The sequence below is a fragment of the Raphanus sativus genome, chromosome 6 (genome assembly GCF_000801105.2).
Source record: "Raphanus sativus cultivar WK10039 chromosome 6, ASM80110v3, whole genome shotgun sequence".
Taxonomy (NCBI): domain Eukaryota; kingdom Viridiplantae; phylum Streptophyta; class Magnoliopsida; order Brassicales; family Brassicaceae; genus Raphanus; species Raphanus sativus.
The window spans coordinates 2,029,123-2,044,281 of NC_079516.1; the positions used below are offsets into that span (position 1 = coordinate 2,029,123).

The 15,159-nt window shown below is 37.6% G+C and overlaps 2 protein-coding genes and 1 pseudogene across 5 annotated transcripts; 2 read left to right on the plus strand and 1 right to left on the minus strand.

Annotated features, from left to right (window-relative positions):
• Positions 1-335: 335 nt before the first annotated feature.
• On the plus strand, positions 336-3,924 carry LOC108811119 (hydroxyproline O-galactosyltransferase GALT3-like; annotated as a pseudogene).
• A 140-nt stretch (positions 3,925-4,064) lies between these two features.
• LOC108805948 (hydroxyproline O-galactosyltransferase GALT3) lies at positions 4,065-6,914 on the plus strand. 2 transcript variants are annotated; one of them, XM_018577941.2, is made up of 8 exons: positions 4,065-4,208; positions 4,438-5,182; positions 5,260-5,453; positions 5,524-5,802; positions 5,887-6,015; positions 6,097-6,273; positions 6,339-6,446; positions 6,534-6,914. In XM_018577941.2, the coding sequence occupies exons 2-8, from the start codon at positions 4,477-4,479 to the stop codon at positions 6,738-6,740; spliced, it is 1,800 nt and encodes a 599-aa protein (XP_018433443.1). In that variant the 5' UTR covers positions 4,065-4,208; positions 4,438-4,476; the 3' UTR covers positions 6,741-6,914. The 2 variants fall into 2 exon arrangements, with proteins under 2 accessions (XP_018433443.1, XP_018433444.1); XM_018577942.2 differs by having other exon boundaries at positions 4,091-4,208; positions 4,421-5,182.
• Positions 6,915-10,723: 3,809 nt separating this feature from the next.
• LOC130496008 (F-box/kelch-repeat protein At3g04660-like) lies at positions 10,724-12,872 on the minus strand. Of its 3 annotated transcripts, XM_056987729.1 has the most exons (3): positions 12,206-12,872; positions 11,110-11,177; positions 10,915-10,974 (listed from the first exon to the last, which is right to left on the minus strand). In XM_056987729.1, the coding sequence occupies exons 1-3, from the start codon at positions 12,834-12,836 to the stop codon at positions 10,960-10,962; spliced, it is 714 nt and encodes a 237-aa protein (XP_056843709.1). In that variant the 5' UTR covers positions 12,837-12,872; the 3' UTR covers positions 10,915-10,959. The 3 variants fall into 3 exon arrangements, with proteins under 3 accessions (XP_056843707.1, XP_056843709.1, XP_056843708.1); XM_056987727.1 differs by lacking the exon at positions 11,110-11,177 and having other exon boundaries at positions 10,724-10,974; positions 11,852-12,872; XM_056987728.1 differs by lacking the exon at positions 10,915-10,974 and having other exon boundaries at positions 10,995-11,250; positions 11,852-12,872.
• Between the last annotated feature and the right edge of the window lie 2,287 nt (positions 12,873-15,159).

A 15,159-nucleotide genomic window follows, 5' to 3' on the forward strand; every position in this document is an offset into this window, starting at 1 on the left:
CAGCTATACTAAATTAAGCATTTTAAAATAAATTGTCATATTTTTCTTCATACTTGATACGAATTAAATCATGTTGTTTCAGCCTCTAATGGTATGAAATTTTTTGTTTGCTCGTTTTTACAACTTGTATAATTCCAGATTTCCAGTATCAATAGGTCAGCATTAATCAGTCTAAGAGAACATCAACAACTTACAATTTGTTAAAAGAGTAAAAAGATGCATGTAAACATGCCACGTTAGGTGGACGTGTACAAAAGTACAAACCAATCACGAGCAGTGTCTGTCTGTCTGTCTGAAACACGATCCAGAAGCACAGAGACAGAGACATACATCTTTCTTTCCTCCCATAGATCTCAAACAGTACATTTACTTTTTTTCATTCAACTTTACAGTACTCTTTTTCTGTTCTTTTTCTTTCCTTCTGAGCTATTCTTGAATCCAAGCTTAGATCCCATGTCCGTACTTCTCTGTTTAGCTTTTGATTTTATTTTTTGAGATTTCATTCAAACATGTTGTATGGTTTTCACTTTTTTACCAAATCAAATCTACTGTACGTCTTTTTAAGACACCAACGAATTAGCTTTTAGCTTCTTGCAAAGATACTCACAATTGGATCTGAATTTCTTAGTAAACTGAATACTCAAATCTCATAACGCCACTAAAATAGTTACCTCTACTTTGTTTATTTTGGTTCTACTGACTTTTAGAGTAAAACCAGTTTCAGCTACTTATAAATTTACTATCAGTTGGATTTTGAATTCTAATCTTGGTTAATAGTGATCGTTCATCGTAACCTAACCTTTTTCTAGTTTTTTTAAACTTGTAGGACAGTATTAAGTCAAAATCTAAATGTTGAGGCAGCAGAGAGCATTGTCACTTTTTCAGGGCGTAAAGAATGATGTAAAAAGAAGACTCAGATGCTACAAGCATGATTGGATTAGTGGTCTCAGAGCTGGTTTTAGGTACATTAATTTCCTTTCCTCTTTTGCTTTCACAAAACGTGTTCATCATGGTTTGAGAGAGTTGAGGCTGATCTTAGATTATGCAACATTCTAGGATTTTTTTTTTTGACTGAACATTCTAGGATCCTTGCAGCAACAACTTACATATTCTTTGCATCCGCGATTCCGGTGATTACATTTAAAGAACAACTGGAGAGATATACTGGTACAGCAACCACACCTTGGCTCCCTCATTCATAGCCACTGTCATTTTTTTTTTAGCAAAAGTAACAGAGAACTGGGAGAACCTACCAAAAGTACACTTACTGCTGAGACGACATCGTTTAGCTAACGAAACCAAGCCAACCAACCAATGAAACAAGAACGTTTCACTTCCATGCGAACGACATCGTTTAGCTGCTTACGATACGCCGACGTTTTGCGGCTAGTCTAAGGAGATCCTCTGTTTCAGCTGGGCCATCTCCTCTCTCCTCTCTCTCCTCTCTCTCTCTTGTTCTGCAACTGATACTGGCTGATCCTGGATCTCCATGATCTCAATATAAGACGGGTAAGCTTACGAATTTTTACTTTAGACGTAACCAAGCAGCTCTTGAAACAGAGTCACAGATGTTTCAAGAACCCTCACTGTTAGCTTTTTATTTTTCAGACCTTACAGTATCAGTAAAAAAATTATACTTAGCCATGTTTTTTTTTTGCTAATGGGTCTACTTGTATCCATCAAAGACTGCTACCTTTCTGCACCAATTCGAAGCTTTAGATCGTTGACTTATTGTTCTGAGTTCTTCTCTGTTTTAATTATGATAATCAAACTTCAGGGCGTTAGGATTCGGATAATATAAGTAGTTTCTAATACGGAATCTGTATTTTTTTTTTGCTTAAGGTGGTGGTTATGTGAGTAATGATGATGAAGCGGTCTATGTCAATGGTTAAACTCAATCTCGGGTTCACTTCAGTCAGAATGAGGAACTGGTGGGTGGGAATATCTGTCATGGTTCTTACATTGGTCTTCATCATCCGTTACGAACAATCTGGTCATAAAGTTAAAACGAAGATTGATGAGTTTGAGATAGAGGGAGAGAGTAATGTTCAGAAGCCGCATTTGATCACTTTGGAAGATCTTGACTTCAAACAGAGAAGAAGAAGAAGATGAAAATAATGGGTTTCTTGTGTGGTCTCTCATGCGTCCGTTTCTCGAAAGACCAGATGCTTTGCCAGAAACTGGTCAGGGGGTAGAAGAGGCTGCATTGGCAATGAAAGGTGTTACGTTGGTGATGAAGAATCAGCTATATTGGAAGCTTGAACTACGTCGAGATTGACAATTGAGTTATATGGCGTTTTGTTTAACGGCCGGTTTATTACTCAATGGTTTACGGTTATTGACAACCGGTTATCAGTTGTAACTACTCTTGCCTAATGTAAAAGCAAAACTCGTGTGTTGTACACTAAGAAGGTTAGTGTCTTGCCTTGCCAGCCCCAGGGACGTAGCCCCGCCGGTGAACTCCGGGTCATCAAATAAACTATGGATTGAGGTTTGGTCAAGACGACCAGACTTGTTAAGTTGGGTTAACTTGCACAAGTCACGCGTGTATGACTATGGGCCTAATCGACAAAGCCCATTAGGTCAAGTTCTGATTATATCAGATGGAGGTGGTCACGACAGATGACCTAACACAAGATAGACACAAAGGAAACACAGAGGAGAGCGCAGAAGAGTGGGAGCTCGAGAGAGCTCGAGACCAGGGCTTTGGTCTGTTGAGAGAGAGCTAGAGAGAAGAAAGGTTCTCTGTTACTAGCTAGGCTCTTCTTTATATACTTGTATCTCTAGGTGATTTGTAACAGAGATCAAGAGAGGTTGACAGGAACTGTAACCTCTGGATATTGTAATCATGTGTTTGATATAATGGAAGGTTGAGAAACCGATTTCTCTCTCCGGTGACTATAGCTCCTTCTTCACATCGAGGAAGCGAGGTGAACACCGGTTTAACAAAAGTGTCTTGTGTTCCTTCTTATCTTGCTTGATTCGTGTTCCGCGTACTTGATTAGGTGACTGGTTTTGCGATACAAACAATTGTGCTTCTAGTGAACAGACAAATCCTGAACAGGTGGAATAAGAGCTTGTGGATTCCGCAACAAGTTTCTTGGACAATTCCCCAACAAAAGGTTTAGTCTCTCTGATCAATAAAAAGAAACTAGCTTCTGCTGTGGTTTCTACGAAAGCCAGAAGAACTTGTCCGGACTTTGTAAATGCAGTTGATATGGATTTGTCCGGTTTACAGCCTGTACTTGAGCTCCCGTGTGGTTTAACTGAAGATTCTTCAATCACTTTTGTTGGTGTTCCTGATGAAAATTCGAGAAGCTTCCGGATTCAGCTCGTTGGCTCAGGCATCTTGCGTTACGGTGTGAACTTTTCTAAGCCATCCATAGTGCAAAACACATGGACAGAAAGATCCGGGTGGGGAGAGGAAGTGAGATGCCCATGTCATGGATCACTTAAGAATCAAATAGGTAACGAAAAACTTTTGCTCTTCTATGCCTATTCTTTGAAGGGTGTTTGAAAAAGTCTCTTGGTGGACCATTTGTAGTTGATGAGCTTCCTCTCTGCAACGAACAGTCCAGTAGAATCATTCTGGAAGAGAGTTCCGACAAAGAAGATGCAATGATGGATGATTTTCCATTTCTCAGAGGGAGTCCCTTCACTGCCACATTGTGGTTTGGTAGCAATGCGTTAGATGTTTCAAAACATGATTTTTAAAAAAAAATTAAACTAAGAAAATTTGATTAAACCGAACCGGAACACAAACCGAACCGAATACAAACCAAACCGAAACCGAACCGAACCAAACTAAATATGGTTTACTTCAACTTGAAAATTTCTAGAACCAAATTAACCAAACCGAACCGAACCCGAACCGAACCGATAAAATAACCGAAGTGCCCACCCCTACTTTTATCAATTGTTATGGGATTATTGAAATGAATAATAACTAAACCAAGCTGTTTTTCAACCAATGAACAGCAACGATTGCGATACGACGACGTTCTCTGTGAAACAGCAATTTTTCACTTACACAAATAAACGACATCGTTTGTTACTAACGATACGGCGACGTTCCGTAGTCCAAGATCCTCTGTTTTTCAGCGGGCCATTGCCTTCGCGTCCCTCTGTAGTTCTGCAACTGTGGCTCTGATCCTGGATCTCCATGATTTCTTTACTTTGAAAGCTCACCATTCATCAATAGAATACAGGTAAGCTTACAAGATTTATTTCAAAACACACATAACAGTGGCAAGGTGTTTCAAGAACTCTCACTCAATAGCTTATTTGTTCTCCTTAGTGCTTAGTGTTTCAAGATTTATTTGTTCTGATGGGTCTACTTGTGTGAATCAAATACTGATTCTCTCTGAACCAATTCGGTTTTATCCATGTCGTTGACCATTGTTCTTTCTGAGTTCTTCAGTGTTTAATTATGATCAGTGCGTTAGAGATTCAGAGGATGAGAATCGGATTATACTAATGATGCAGTCCATGGCAATGCTTAAACTCAAGTTTGGGTTCACTTCAGTCAGAATGAGGAACTGGTCGGTGGGAATATCAGTCATGGTTCTTACATTGATCTTCATCATCCGTTATGAACATAATGTAGATGAGTTTGATATAGAAGGAGAGAGTCATGTTCAGGAACCAGCAAAGAAGCCACGTTTGATCACTTTGGAAGATCTTGACTACCTCTTTTCAAACAATAGCTTTTATGGAGAAGACGAAGATGAGTCTAATGGGTTTCTTGTATGGTCTCTCATGCGTCCGTTTCTAGAAAGACCTGATGCTTTGCCAGAAACTGGTCAGGGGGTAGAAGAGGCTGCATTAGCAATGGAAGGTTTAGTCTCTCTGATGAATAAAGAGAAACTAGCTTCTGGTATGGTCTCTACGAAAGCCAGAAGAACTTGTCCGGACTTTGTAAATGCAGCTGATGTTGATTTGTCCGGTTCAAGACCTGTGCTTGAGCTCCCGTGTGGGTTAACTGAAGATTCTTCTATCACTTTGGTTGGTGTTCCTGATGAGCATTCGAGAAGCTTCCAGATTCAGCTCGTTGGCTCAGGCATCTTGCGTTACGGTGTGAACTTTTCTAAGCCATCCATAGTGCAAAACACATGGACAGAAAGGTCCGGGTGGGGAGAGGAAGTGAGATGCCCATGTCATGGATCACTTAAGAATCAAATAGGTAACGAAAAACTTTTGCTCTTCTATGCCTATTCTTTGAAGGGTGTTTGAAAAAGTCTCTTGGTGGACCATTTGTAGTTGATGAGCTTCCTCTCTGCAACGAACAGTCCAGTAGAATCACCTTGGAAGAGAGTTCCAACGAAGAAGATGCAATGATGGATGATTTTCCATTTCTAAGAGGCAATCCCTTCACTGCCACATTGTGGTTTGGCTTACAAGGTTTACATATGACTGTTAACGGCCGGCACGAGACTTCTTTTCCTTACAGAGAGGTAAGCAAATGACCAAGTTTTCAGGTTGTTTCCTTTCTTTTGAAACTTAAACATAAATCTGATTTTGCAGAAGCTTGAGCCGTGGTTAGTCAGCGCTGTCAAAGTCTCAGGTGGTCTGAAACTGTTATCTGCGTCAGCCACAAGACTGCCTGTTCCTGACCACCATGCTTCTTTAGCTATAGAAGAGAAGCTGAAAGCTCCATCTCTTTCCGGGACAAGGATAACGTTACTGGTTGGTGTTTTCTCCACTGGAAACAACTTTAAGCGGCGTATGGCACTGAGAAGGTCTTGGATGCAGTATGAGGAAGTAAGATCTGGAGAAGTCGCTGTTCGGTTTCTCATTGGCCTTGTAAGTACTTCTGCAAGTCAACGTTTTCTCTCTGTTTTTTTTTTTTCACATTTTATAACAATAACTTGGCGTTTTTGGGTTCAGCACACTAATGAGCAAGTTAATTTAGAGATGTGGAGAGAAGCTAAAGCATATGGTGACATTCAGTTTATGCCTTTTGTTGATTACTATGGTTTGCTTAGCTTGAAAACTGTTGCGCTTTGCATTCTCGGGGTAAGTTAATTACTACTTACCCCCACAGTGCATATAAACTGTGAGATAATCTTTTTTTAATGTTTCTTTATTTTGATACAGACCAAAGTCATTCCAGCGAAATACATAATGAAGACAGATGATGATGCGTTTGTTCGGATCGATGAACTGTTACTGAGTCTAAAGGACAAACCGTCTAGTGCACTTTTGTATGGTCTGATATCATTTGATTCATCGCCAGACCGTGAGCAAGGCAGCAAATGGTACATTCGTAAAGAGGTAACATAATTGTTATAAAATATTTCTTTCTACTTAGAGGCTAATGTTGCTTTCTCTTTGTGAAGGAGTGGCCTCTAGATTCATATCCTCCATGGGCACATGGCCCTGGCTACATCATTTCTCAGGATATAGCGAAGTTTGTGGTGAAGGGTCACCGTGAAAGAGATCTTAGAGTGAGTTTTGTATTTTCATCAGAGTTCAAATGTAATTAATCTTGGAGATTGTAAATCATGGTAATTTTTATTTTGTTTTGGTGAAAGCTTTTCAAGCTGGAAGATGTGGCGATGGGAATATGGATTCAGCAATTCAACCAGACAGTAAAAAGAGTGAAGTACATGAATGACAAAAGGTTTCATAATAGTGGTTGTGAACCAAATTACATTCTTGTTCATTACCAAACTCCTCGGCTAGTTTTGTGTCTGTGGGAGAAGCTGCAAAAGGAGAGCCAATCTGTTTGCTGCGAATAGATATCTCAATCTTGTTGCACAGATTGAGATTTTGATGAAATTTTCTACCAGGAAGTATTGAAATCTTGTATAAGATGTTATGTAACATTTGATGTTTTGTATAATATGCAGCATGTAAACTATGTGAAGTCTCTGTCTAAACCTATTGTATAGATTATGGAAGTGCATTTACGATCCAACAGTAACCAATCACAAAATACTTTTGTGGGGGACAAGTGATACTAGTTAATATATCAAGATAATTTAATGCAAAAATAGCGTTTATTAATAGAGATAATTTGAAAAATATCTTATTTAGGGCATCTCCAACCCTACTTCATTTTCTACTCCAAATATCATTTTGGAGTAAAATTCTCTCCAACCCCACTCCATTTTCAACTCCAAAATGGAGTAATGGCTAGGGTTACTCCATTTATGGAGTAATCTTACACATTACTCTATTTTGGAGTTGAAGTTTTTTTATTTATGAAATGGTCCTTAAAATTTTTAATGTTTTTATTTCTTACTTAAATAATATTTCAAAATGATACAATAACATAAAAAACAAGATATTTCATTATTTAATAATCTGACATTCGCGCTTCGGTATTGTGAAATGACTTTTCGTTTTTGAAAAAAAAAATATTACATGACATCATGACTACATGTATAATTTTACACAACATGATAATTGAAGATGAGCGTGAACTCGATGCACCAATTGAAGTTGCAAGAGAAGCTCTACCTCCAGAGATCGAAACTGCAAAAAATGAAAATGTCTGATTTCAAAATTTTCTTGCCGATTTAGAAATATTAAAGATAAAGAAGTTCATTTTTTATTACGAAATGCATTAGTTGATCATTTGGAAAAAATATTCTAATGCTCATTATTGAACCAACTTATATATTATGCTTTATTCTATTTTTTATGATTTCTTGTACCTTTTAATAATAAATTTTTAATTTAAATAAATTATATTTTAAAGTATTTTTGCAAATATAAAATAGTTGGGGTTAATTGGTAAACTTTTAAAAGTATATGATATTATTAACAATTATTAATTATTTTTGGAGTAAAAAATGGAGTAATACATTGGAGTAAAACATCACTTCATTTTAGAGTTGCACCATTTTGAAGTAAAATTTGGAGTAATACATTGGAGATGCTCTTATAGTTTGAAATTTGAAAAATACATTTCATTTTCTGTTTTTTGAAAACTACACTTTATCAGATATGAAAAGACATTTTTCTCCAGATTAATTACTCTGATAAATAAAAGACAAATTCAAAAACACAACAACAATAATAATAATACTTATGTTTAAGATAAATCTAAGTTTATAGTTTTTTCGATGGAATATTCTTCACTTTATTTTTCTATTTAATAATATTTTTGTTTTTTTAGCTCATTAATTACTGAATTACTATGTGTTTTTAGGTTGTTTCCGTTTGGAGTTTTTAAAATCTAAATACAACCAGGAACTTAACGTGCAGATGAATCACAAAAGATTTCTTATATTTATATATTTCTTTTTCACTAGTTCTCTGTCCAGTTCATCCTTTGATGAGCTCTTGTGCTTTCTCCGATATCATTGCATATGTTTTCGACCAACTCAAATGCTTAAATAAGTTGTACAGTGAAGAAACCAGAGCGTCTTGTTCTATAAGTTGAACACAAAAGCATAACTAATTTCAGAACACAACAACAAGCATAGTTAGATATTGTTAATCTAAGTTTGATATCATGAGAGAATCCTTTTCTAAATTTATAGAGATAATCTAAGAACAAGTGACAGAAAAAAAAATCTAAGAACATGAGTGAAGATATATAAACTTGTGAATGAGAGGAAGGAGAAGATGCTGGCAAAAATGGAGAACTTATAAGATTAAAGAGAAGATAAATGAGACTTTGATTTCTTTAAAAATAAACAAATTTCAGGTATATTTTACTAAGATATCGGATAGATAGTAATTGCATTGTTTTAAAACAAAGTAAATTCTTGTTGAATTTATTAAGTTAAATATTTGAATAATTATTAAGACAAAAATATATCATAATAATTTTAGATATTGAGATTGGGTAACTTAGTCATTTTACATTTACTGAAAGTGAAAGTATAGTTTTCCAAAAAAATTACACAAAAGTGTAATTTTCAAATTAAAATCTCAAATAAGAGTATTTTTCCAAATTTTCCCTTATTAATAAGCTGAAATATACATTTTAATGTGCGGTTGTCCAATGATTTTTTTTGTAAAAAATGACCGGGTCTTTTGAGCCTGTTGTTTGTAATCTTCAACTGTATCGATATTTTTATTTAGCCTATTAAATGTGTATTAGATTAGAGATAACCCAGTGTGCTATTTTAGCATATGTTAAGATTGTTGGACAGTTTTGAACGTTAACATTGGCAACAAATATAAGAAATCAAACCGAATAAGTATAAACCAAAATACTCAACAAACTGGAAAAAACATTAGAGTTTTCATATGACAATATTTGATTACAATGTTCTAGAAAAAAGATTGAACAACAAGAAGCATAGTAAGATGACCAAAAGGTTAACCACCCAGCGATCTGACAGTTTCAGAAGATGGAAACTCAATAGAAACTGAAGAATACGAAGCCATCTGAAGGGCAATTGAGACCATAGATGACACACTGAATTACAAAAATAAAGAGAAAACAGATCCAAAATGGCTGGATTTTGGGGTCATAGTCACATGCAAAAAGAGCTAAATAACACCCTAATATGATGATCACAACAACATAAGCAAAGTGAAACCCTTCCACTGGACAAAGAAGCTGAACCATAGCTACTAATCCAAAGACGATGGATAAAACCAGAAGGGATGCATGAAAAGTTTGGAAGTTGTAGATGGTAAAATAGATGATGGGAAAGAGTACCGAAGGTACAAAAGTTCTTACCCATCGGTCAGCCTTGCCAACTGGAGTTGGAGGTTCACAGAAAATAGATTTGATGATGTCAATCACATAAAAAAACACGAAAATCATTCCCAGACACTTCTTGTAACCCACATGATCGCCATCAATCTGCATCCCTTTCACAGTTCCGAAAACACAAAGAACAGCCAGTATAATCCAACATTTTCTGGTAACTGGATCATTCACACCAAAAACTACTGATCTCTCAGGAATTTTCGCCCTTTTTTGTTTCCTTGTTTTCTTTCTTGCCATTTTTTTTTGGAAATACTAGTAGATGTTGGATAATAACCTGCAATGGTGGAGAAAAGGCCTTTAAAATAGGCTTTGCCGATGTAAGAAATGGTAAATAATTATTATTTTGTTTTGGTTAAAGCTTTTCAAGCTGGAAGATGTGGCGATGGGGATATGGATTCAACAATTCAACCAGACAGTAAAAAGAGTGATGTACATGAATGACAAAAGGTTTCATAATAGTGGTTGTAAACCAAATTACATTCTTGTTCATTACCAAACTCCTCGGCTAGTTTTGTGTGTGTGGGAGAAGCTGCAAAAGGAGAGCCAATCTGTTTGCTGCGAATAGATATCTCAATCTTGTTTCAAAGACTGAGACTTTGATGAAAGGAAGTATGGAAACCTTGTATAAGATGTGTCATGTCAAAAATAGTGTGGTTGTCCAATGATTTTTATTGTAAAAGAAAATGACCGAGTCTTTTGATCTTTTGTTTGTTATCTTCAACAGTTTATTTTTCACACCCGTTGAAAACGTCCCCAACAGTTTTGTGTGAAAAAAATAGCTTTCTGTTGGCTAGACGGATCTTCATCATCATTTTGGTTGCATTTTGAGCTTTGTTAGATTAAGAAGCAAAACACCTTGATGTAGATAAGTATTGCAAAGCTCACAGTAACTTCATCGGTTTCCACTTGAGGGATAAATAAGTTTTATCTAAGAGCCAGATAGGCAGATAGTAGTAGTTTAAGACTCTTCCTTATTATTTGAACTTCCGACATCTTATGCAACCATCTGATCATGTCGAGAATATGGATATGCAACACCAAATATAATGTTCATCTTAAAATAAGAAAATCAAATGTAGAACAGCCAGGTTTACTATACACAAAACTACAATCTGTCTGAGATCTTCAATGAAAAGCAACAAAAAAAGAAAAAGAATTAACTTAGATTTGACAGAACATAGGACTCTCAACATGATCAAAATAGACTTCCATGTAATCAGAGGGACTTCCAAATTCTCTAACCGCAACTTTTTGGACTTTGTTTTCCTTGAGGCCAAAAGTTAAGACTGAAGAGACTGAAACAGACAAGAGCAAGAAGAGTGTGTTGGTTGTTGGAGATGAGGATAGAGTTTCTTCTCTATTGTAGATAATATATGATGCTGCCTCATCATCTAAGCGCAAGCGATGAACATAGAAAGCTTAGAACTTACGTAGATAAGAATGGACTCTATGAAAGACAAGAAAAAATACTTGTGTTTCTTCATGTTTATGACCAAACCTTCACAACAAGAAGTTTCCGAGTAAATCAGCTCTATGAACCGCGAGTTTGTTTGTAAGCAAGGGAGAGAAGACTTGATTATACATGAAGTAAGACCAAATGTTTTGCCAAAAAAAAAAGAGAAAAAATGTTAGAACAAATGGGCACAAAGCAAGTTCAAAGGCAACTAAAATGATTATACATTAATTGTTAGTAGTTGTTATCTGACTGCTCGTTAAAGCTATCTTTCCGCTCTAATTACAAAACTGTTCTACAAGTTAGATCGTCTTCATGTAACATATGTTTCCTCCTTACTCATCCTTTTCGAAAGGAAAGGTCCAAATAAAAACTAAAAATAAAAATGTACATGGATGGATGGATATCCAACTATAGCGAACACCAAATCTAATGTTCATCTTCAAATAAGAAAGTCAAATGTAGAATAGGCAGGTTTACTATACAAAAAACTACAATCTGTCTGAGACCTTCAATGAAAAGCAACAAAAAAAGAAAAGGATTAACTTAGATTTGACAGAACATAGGACTCTCAAGATGATCAAAATAGACTTCGATGTAATCATAGGGACTTCCAAATTCTCTAACCAGAACCTTTTGGGTTTTGTTTTCCTTGAGATTGTAACTGATAAAAAAGAACGGCACCCTATCGGAAGAGAAAGGTGAGAATATAAGCTCACCAGTACTAACTGTACCCCTGAACCTGAAACTACGGTTTTTTCCAACTAATTCTTGCCAAGAAGGAACAACGATTGAAACTTTAGACCATTGTTGCTTAGTGGCATCTTCTAGAACCCACAAGTGAACTTCACCGTCAGCGGTAGGCCAACTAGTTATAGCTACCTTTCCATTGTAGTTCACTATGCAAGGATTATCCTCAGGCAACTTAACGACATTAAACTCTTCAGATATCAGATCGAAGCTTATCAAGGATGCATCATTTTTTATCCAAGCATAATAATACAGTACCCCATTTAAACATATCCCTTTATTAGTAAGTAAAGAAGGAGTTAAAGGAAGATGAGGATGCTTACACTCAACCATTCTCCATTTTTTTTGGTCTCCTCCTAGAGTGTACACTTGATGATCTTCAGCCACAACTTGTGATTCACGTTTTTGACGACCACGTAGTACTGTCAGGCACAACACTTTGTATGCATCATTCACTGGATCATACCCAAAAAAGGATAACACACCTCTTCTTGTAGTTTTGAGTCTAGGCAACGTTAAGAATTGGCCCGTGGTAGGGTTACCTATCATCACTCTAGAACCCATTTGACGGCAGATCAAGCCGCGGATTGGTGGAGAAAAAGCATGGACATGGTTCTTCTTCTTCTTATCTGGAGTTATGCTTACCCTATGACGGTCATAAGATGGATCAACCTGGGAAAATGAATGTAAGAACTGCACTGGCATGTAGGCGCAGAAGACTGTGAAAAGAAGCCGAGGTGAAGATCGAGCCTGCAGGTACTGAGTGATAAAACGTTTGCCACTGATTACGGATAACCATTGTTTTGAAACGAAGACAAGACTAGCTACAGATTTGGTCGGAACTTTCAAGAGAATCTCTACGATTAGATCCAGAGGAATAATCGAAAACGGATCGTTTTCATCTTCTTTCAACGTAAGACATTGTATCGTCTCCTTCCTCTTGACCCTCTTCATGGTTCTATATCTTTTAGACCGAAAACAAAACGAAACCCTAATACTGTATATATATTTACCAAGTTAGGAGATTTGCAAATAAGACCCTCACTTTTCACGGCCATTCCAATTCCTGTCTTTGTATTCAAGTATTTCTTTGCAATCTGGTGTTTAATATTTGGGAAACTGCAAGGTTAGCCTCTTTTTTTTTAAATAACAGAAAAGTCGTTCGTTGTGCAATGAAAATACAATTTTGTTTTTGAATTAAGATAAATAGATGCTTAATTAATCTTGTTCACAAACTTTCTTAAAAAAAGGGATTGTTATAAATATATAAATACACAAGTTTAGAATTGAACATATGTAGATTGTAGACGGTTATAATTAAAAGCTATATGACGATAAGTACACAAACTCTAATAATGTTTGTTTTTATTTTTGTCTTTTTTTTTTTTTTTGAAACACATGCATATATTAATTAGACCAAATAGTTAGGTGAGTGCCATTACAACAATTGCATCTGCCAAGGCAGTTTTTGCAAGATTATCAGCAGCCATATTCCTCAAACGCGGAATCCACTTAAAGGAGAGAAAATTAAAAGAACCTAAGCAAGAGTGGATGTCTGCCACAATGCTATAGAGCTCCGACATTGGTGAAACATTGTTCACCGCTTGGATGAGTTGTAGTGAGTCCGATTCACAGCAAACGCTGAGTATCTCCATCCGCCTGCATTGAAACACCGCCTCCCGAAGCGCTAGGCCTTCTGCGAGGAGGGGGGATCTAACGGAAGTCTCCGTTGAGGAAAAATCTCTGGTTCTGTCGAGATGGGATATTGTCCAGCCGAGTCCAGCTGTCTTCGTATCTTCCTTCCAGGCGGCGTCCGATCGGATGCTTGCGCAGTTCAAGGGAAGCGGTGGCGTAGGTTTTGTGAATCTGGGTAGAGGTTTTGGTTTCTGTTGGCAAGCTTCCCACTCTTTAGCAGCGACAATGGCCTTTGATCTTGTTTCAGTCGCAGAGATCTCTCTGTTTTCAAAACAGAGTATGTTCCTGGAGATCCAGAGTTGCCATAAGATCCAAGGTGCTAAGCAGCCCTTCGAGATTCCAATAGGTGGGAGACATGACCTGTAGCACAAACCTTCCCAGATAACTTCTAAATCTATCAATCCTCTAAACTCAACCGGTGGGGAGACAGGAACTTCGTCCCAAACCTGTCTCGCGAAGTCACAATCAAAGAAGAGATGATTTATAGATTCAGGGTTACCACATCGTTTACACTTTCCATCCGTGTTGATATGGCGATGTAGGAGTTGCTCCCCCACTGGTAAGGCTCCATGGAGACTCTTCCATATAAACAATTTTAGCTTTGGCGAGATGGGAAGTTTCCAGACGCACTTTTTCCAATTAACTTCAGGCATCGGGATTGCTAGTTGAGCAGCGTCTGGCAGTTTGAAGTTCATTGCTGCTGCATATCCTGTCTTCACAGAGTACTCCCCGGTTGGCGTTCCTAGCCAGATTCGTTTGTCCGTTGCTCCACTCAGGCTAGGCCTTATTGCCAGTATCTGTTCAGCTTCATCTGGGAGGATAGACATGATAATCTCCTGGTTCCAAGTCTTGGTCTCTGGGTGTATCAAGTCGGCTACTACGCAGTTGAGAGAGCACAGCGGGGGAGGACCCATTGGGCGCAGCTGTGTATCAGGAGATAGCCAAGCTTCACTCCAGATGTTAATACTCTCGCCGTTTCCCACTGCCCATCCCATATTACTCTTAAGGAGATCCCTTCCAGTGAGTATTCCCCGCCATCCATGGGAGATCGAGTTAGTGGCTTCACACGTTAGGAACTCGTCATGAGTGCAATATTTGCCAATCAGAACTCTGCTGAGTAGGCTGTTTGGGCAGTTAAGGATTCTCCATCCAAGCTTTGCTAGGTAAGCATCATTAAAGCTTTCAACATCTTTGAATTCTAATCCTCCTTGTTCCTTTGTTTTAATCATTTTTGACCAAGCCACCCAAGATATCTTCCTCTTACCATCACGGGCGTCCCATAGGAATCGGGTCAAGACAGATTGAATCCGCTTGCACAGTGATACCGGAAGCTTGAAGCAGGACATTGCATAGGAGGGAATGGGGGAAAGCACACTCTTGAGCATTATCGTCCTTCCGGCAGTGGATAAGTGTCTGTTGGCCCAACTCATTGCTTTCTGTTTGATCCTGTCAACAATGGATGAGAAGATGTCCCGTTTACGTCTGCCGAACTGTTCCGGGAGGCCGAGATACTTGCCGACACCTCCTTCTTTTTCAATTCCTAGAGCGTTTTTTGCTACTTGTTTCAGCGCAGCTGGAGTTC

What these genes read in the sequence shown, in the direction of transcription:
- LOC108805948 (XM_018577941.2), top strand. Translation starts at nt 4,477, where the DNA reads ATGATGCAGTCCATGGCAATGCTTAAACTCAAGTTTGGGTTCACTTCA. An exon ending in AATGGTACATTCGTAAAGAG is followed by an intron (nt 6,274 to 6,338) that starts GTAACATAATTG and finishes CTCTTTGTGAAG; the next exon opens with GAGTGGCCTCTAGATTCATA. An exon ending in ACCGTGAAAGAGATCTTAGA is followed by an intron (nt 6,447 to 6,533) that starts GTGAGTTTTGTA and finishes TTTTGGTGAAAG; the next exon opens with CTTTTCAAGCTGGAAGATGT.
- LOC130496008 (XM_056987727.1), bottom strand. Translation starts at nt 12,836, where the DNA reads ATGAAGAGGGTCAAGAGGAAGGAGACGATACAATGTCTTACGTTGAAA. An exon ending in CAGGGGTACAGTTAGTACTG is followed by an intron (nt 10,975 to 11,851) that starts GTGAGCTTATAT and finishes TGTCTGTTTCAG; the next exon opens with TCTCTTCAGTCTTAACTTTT.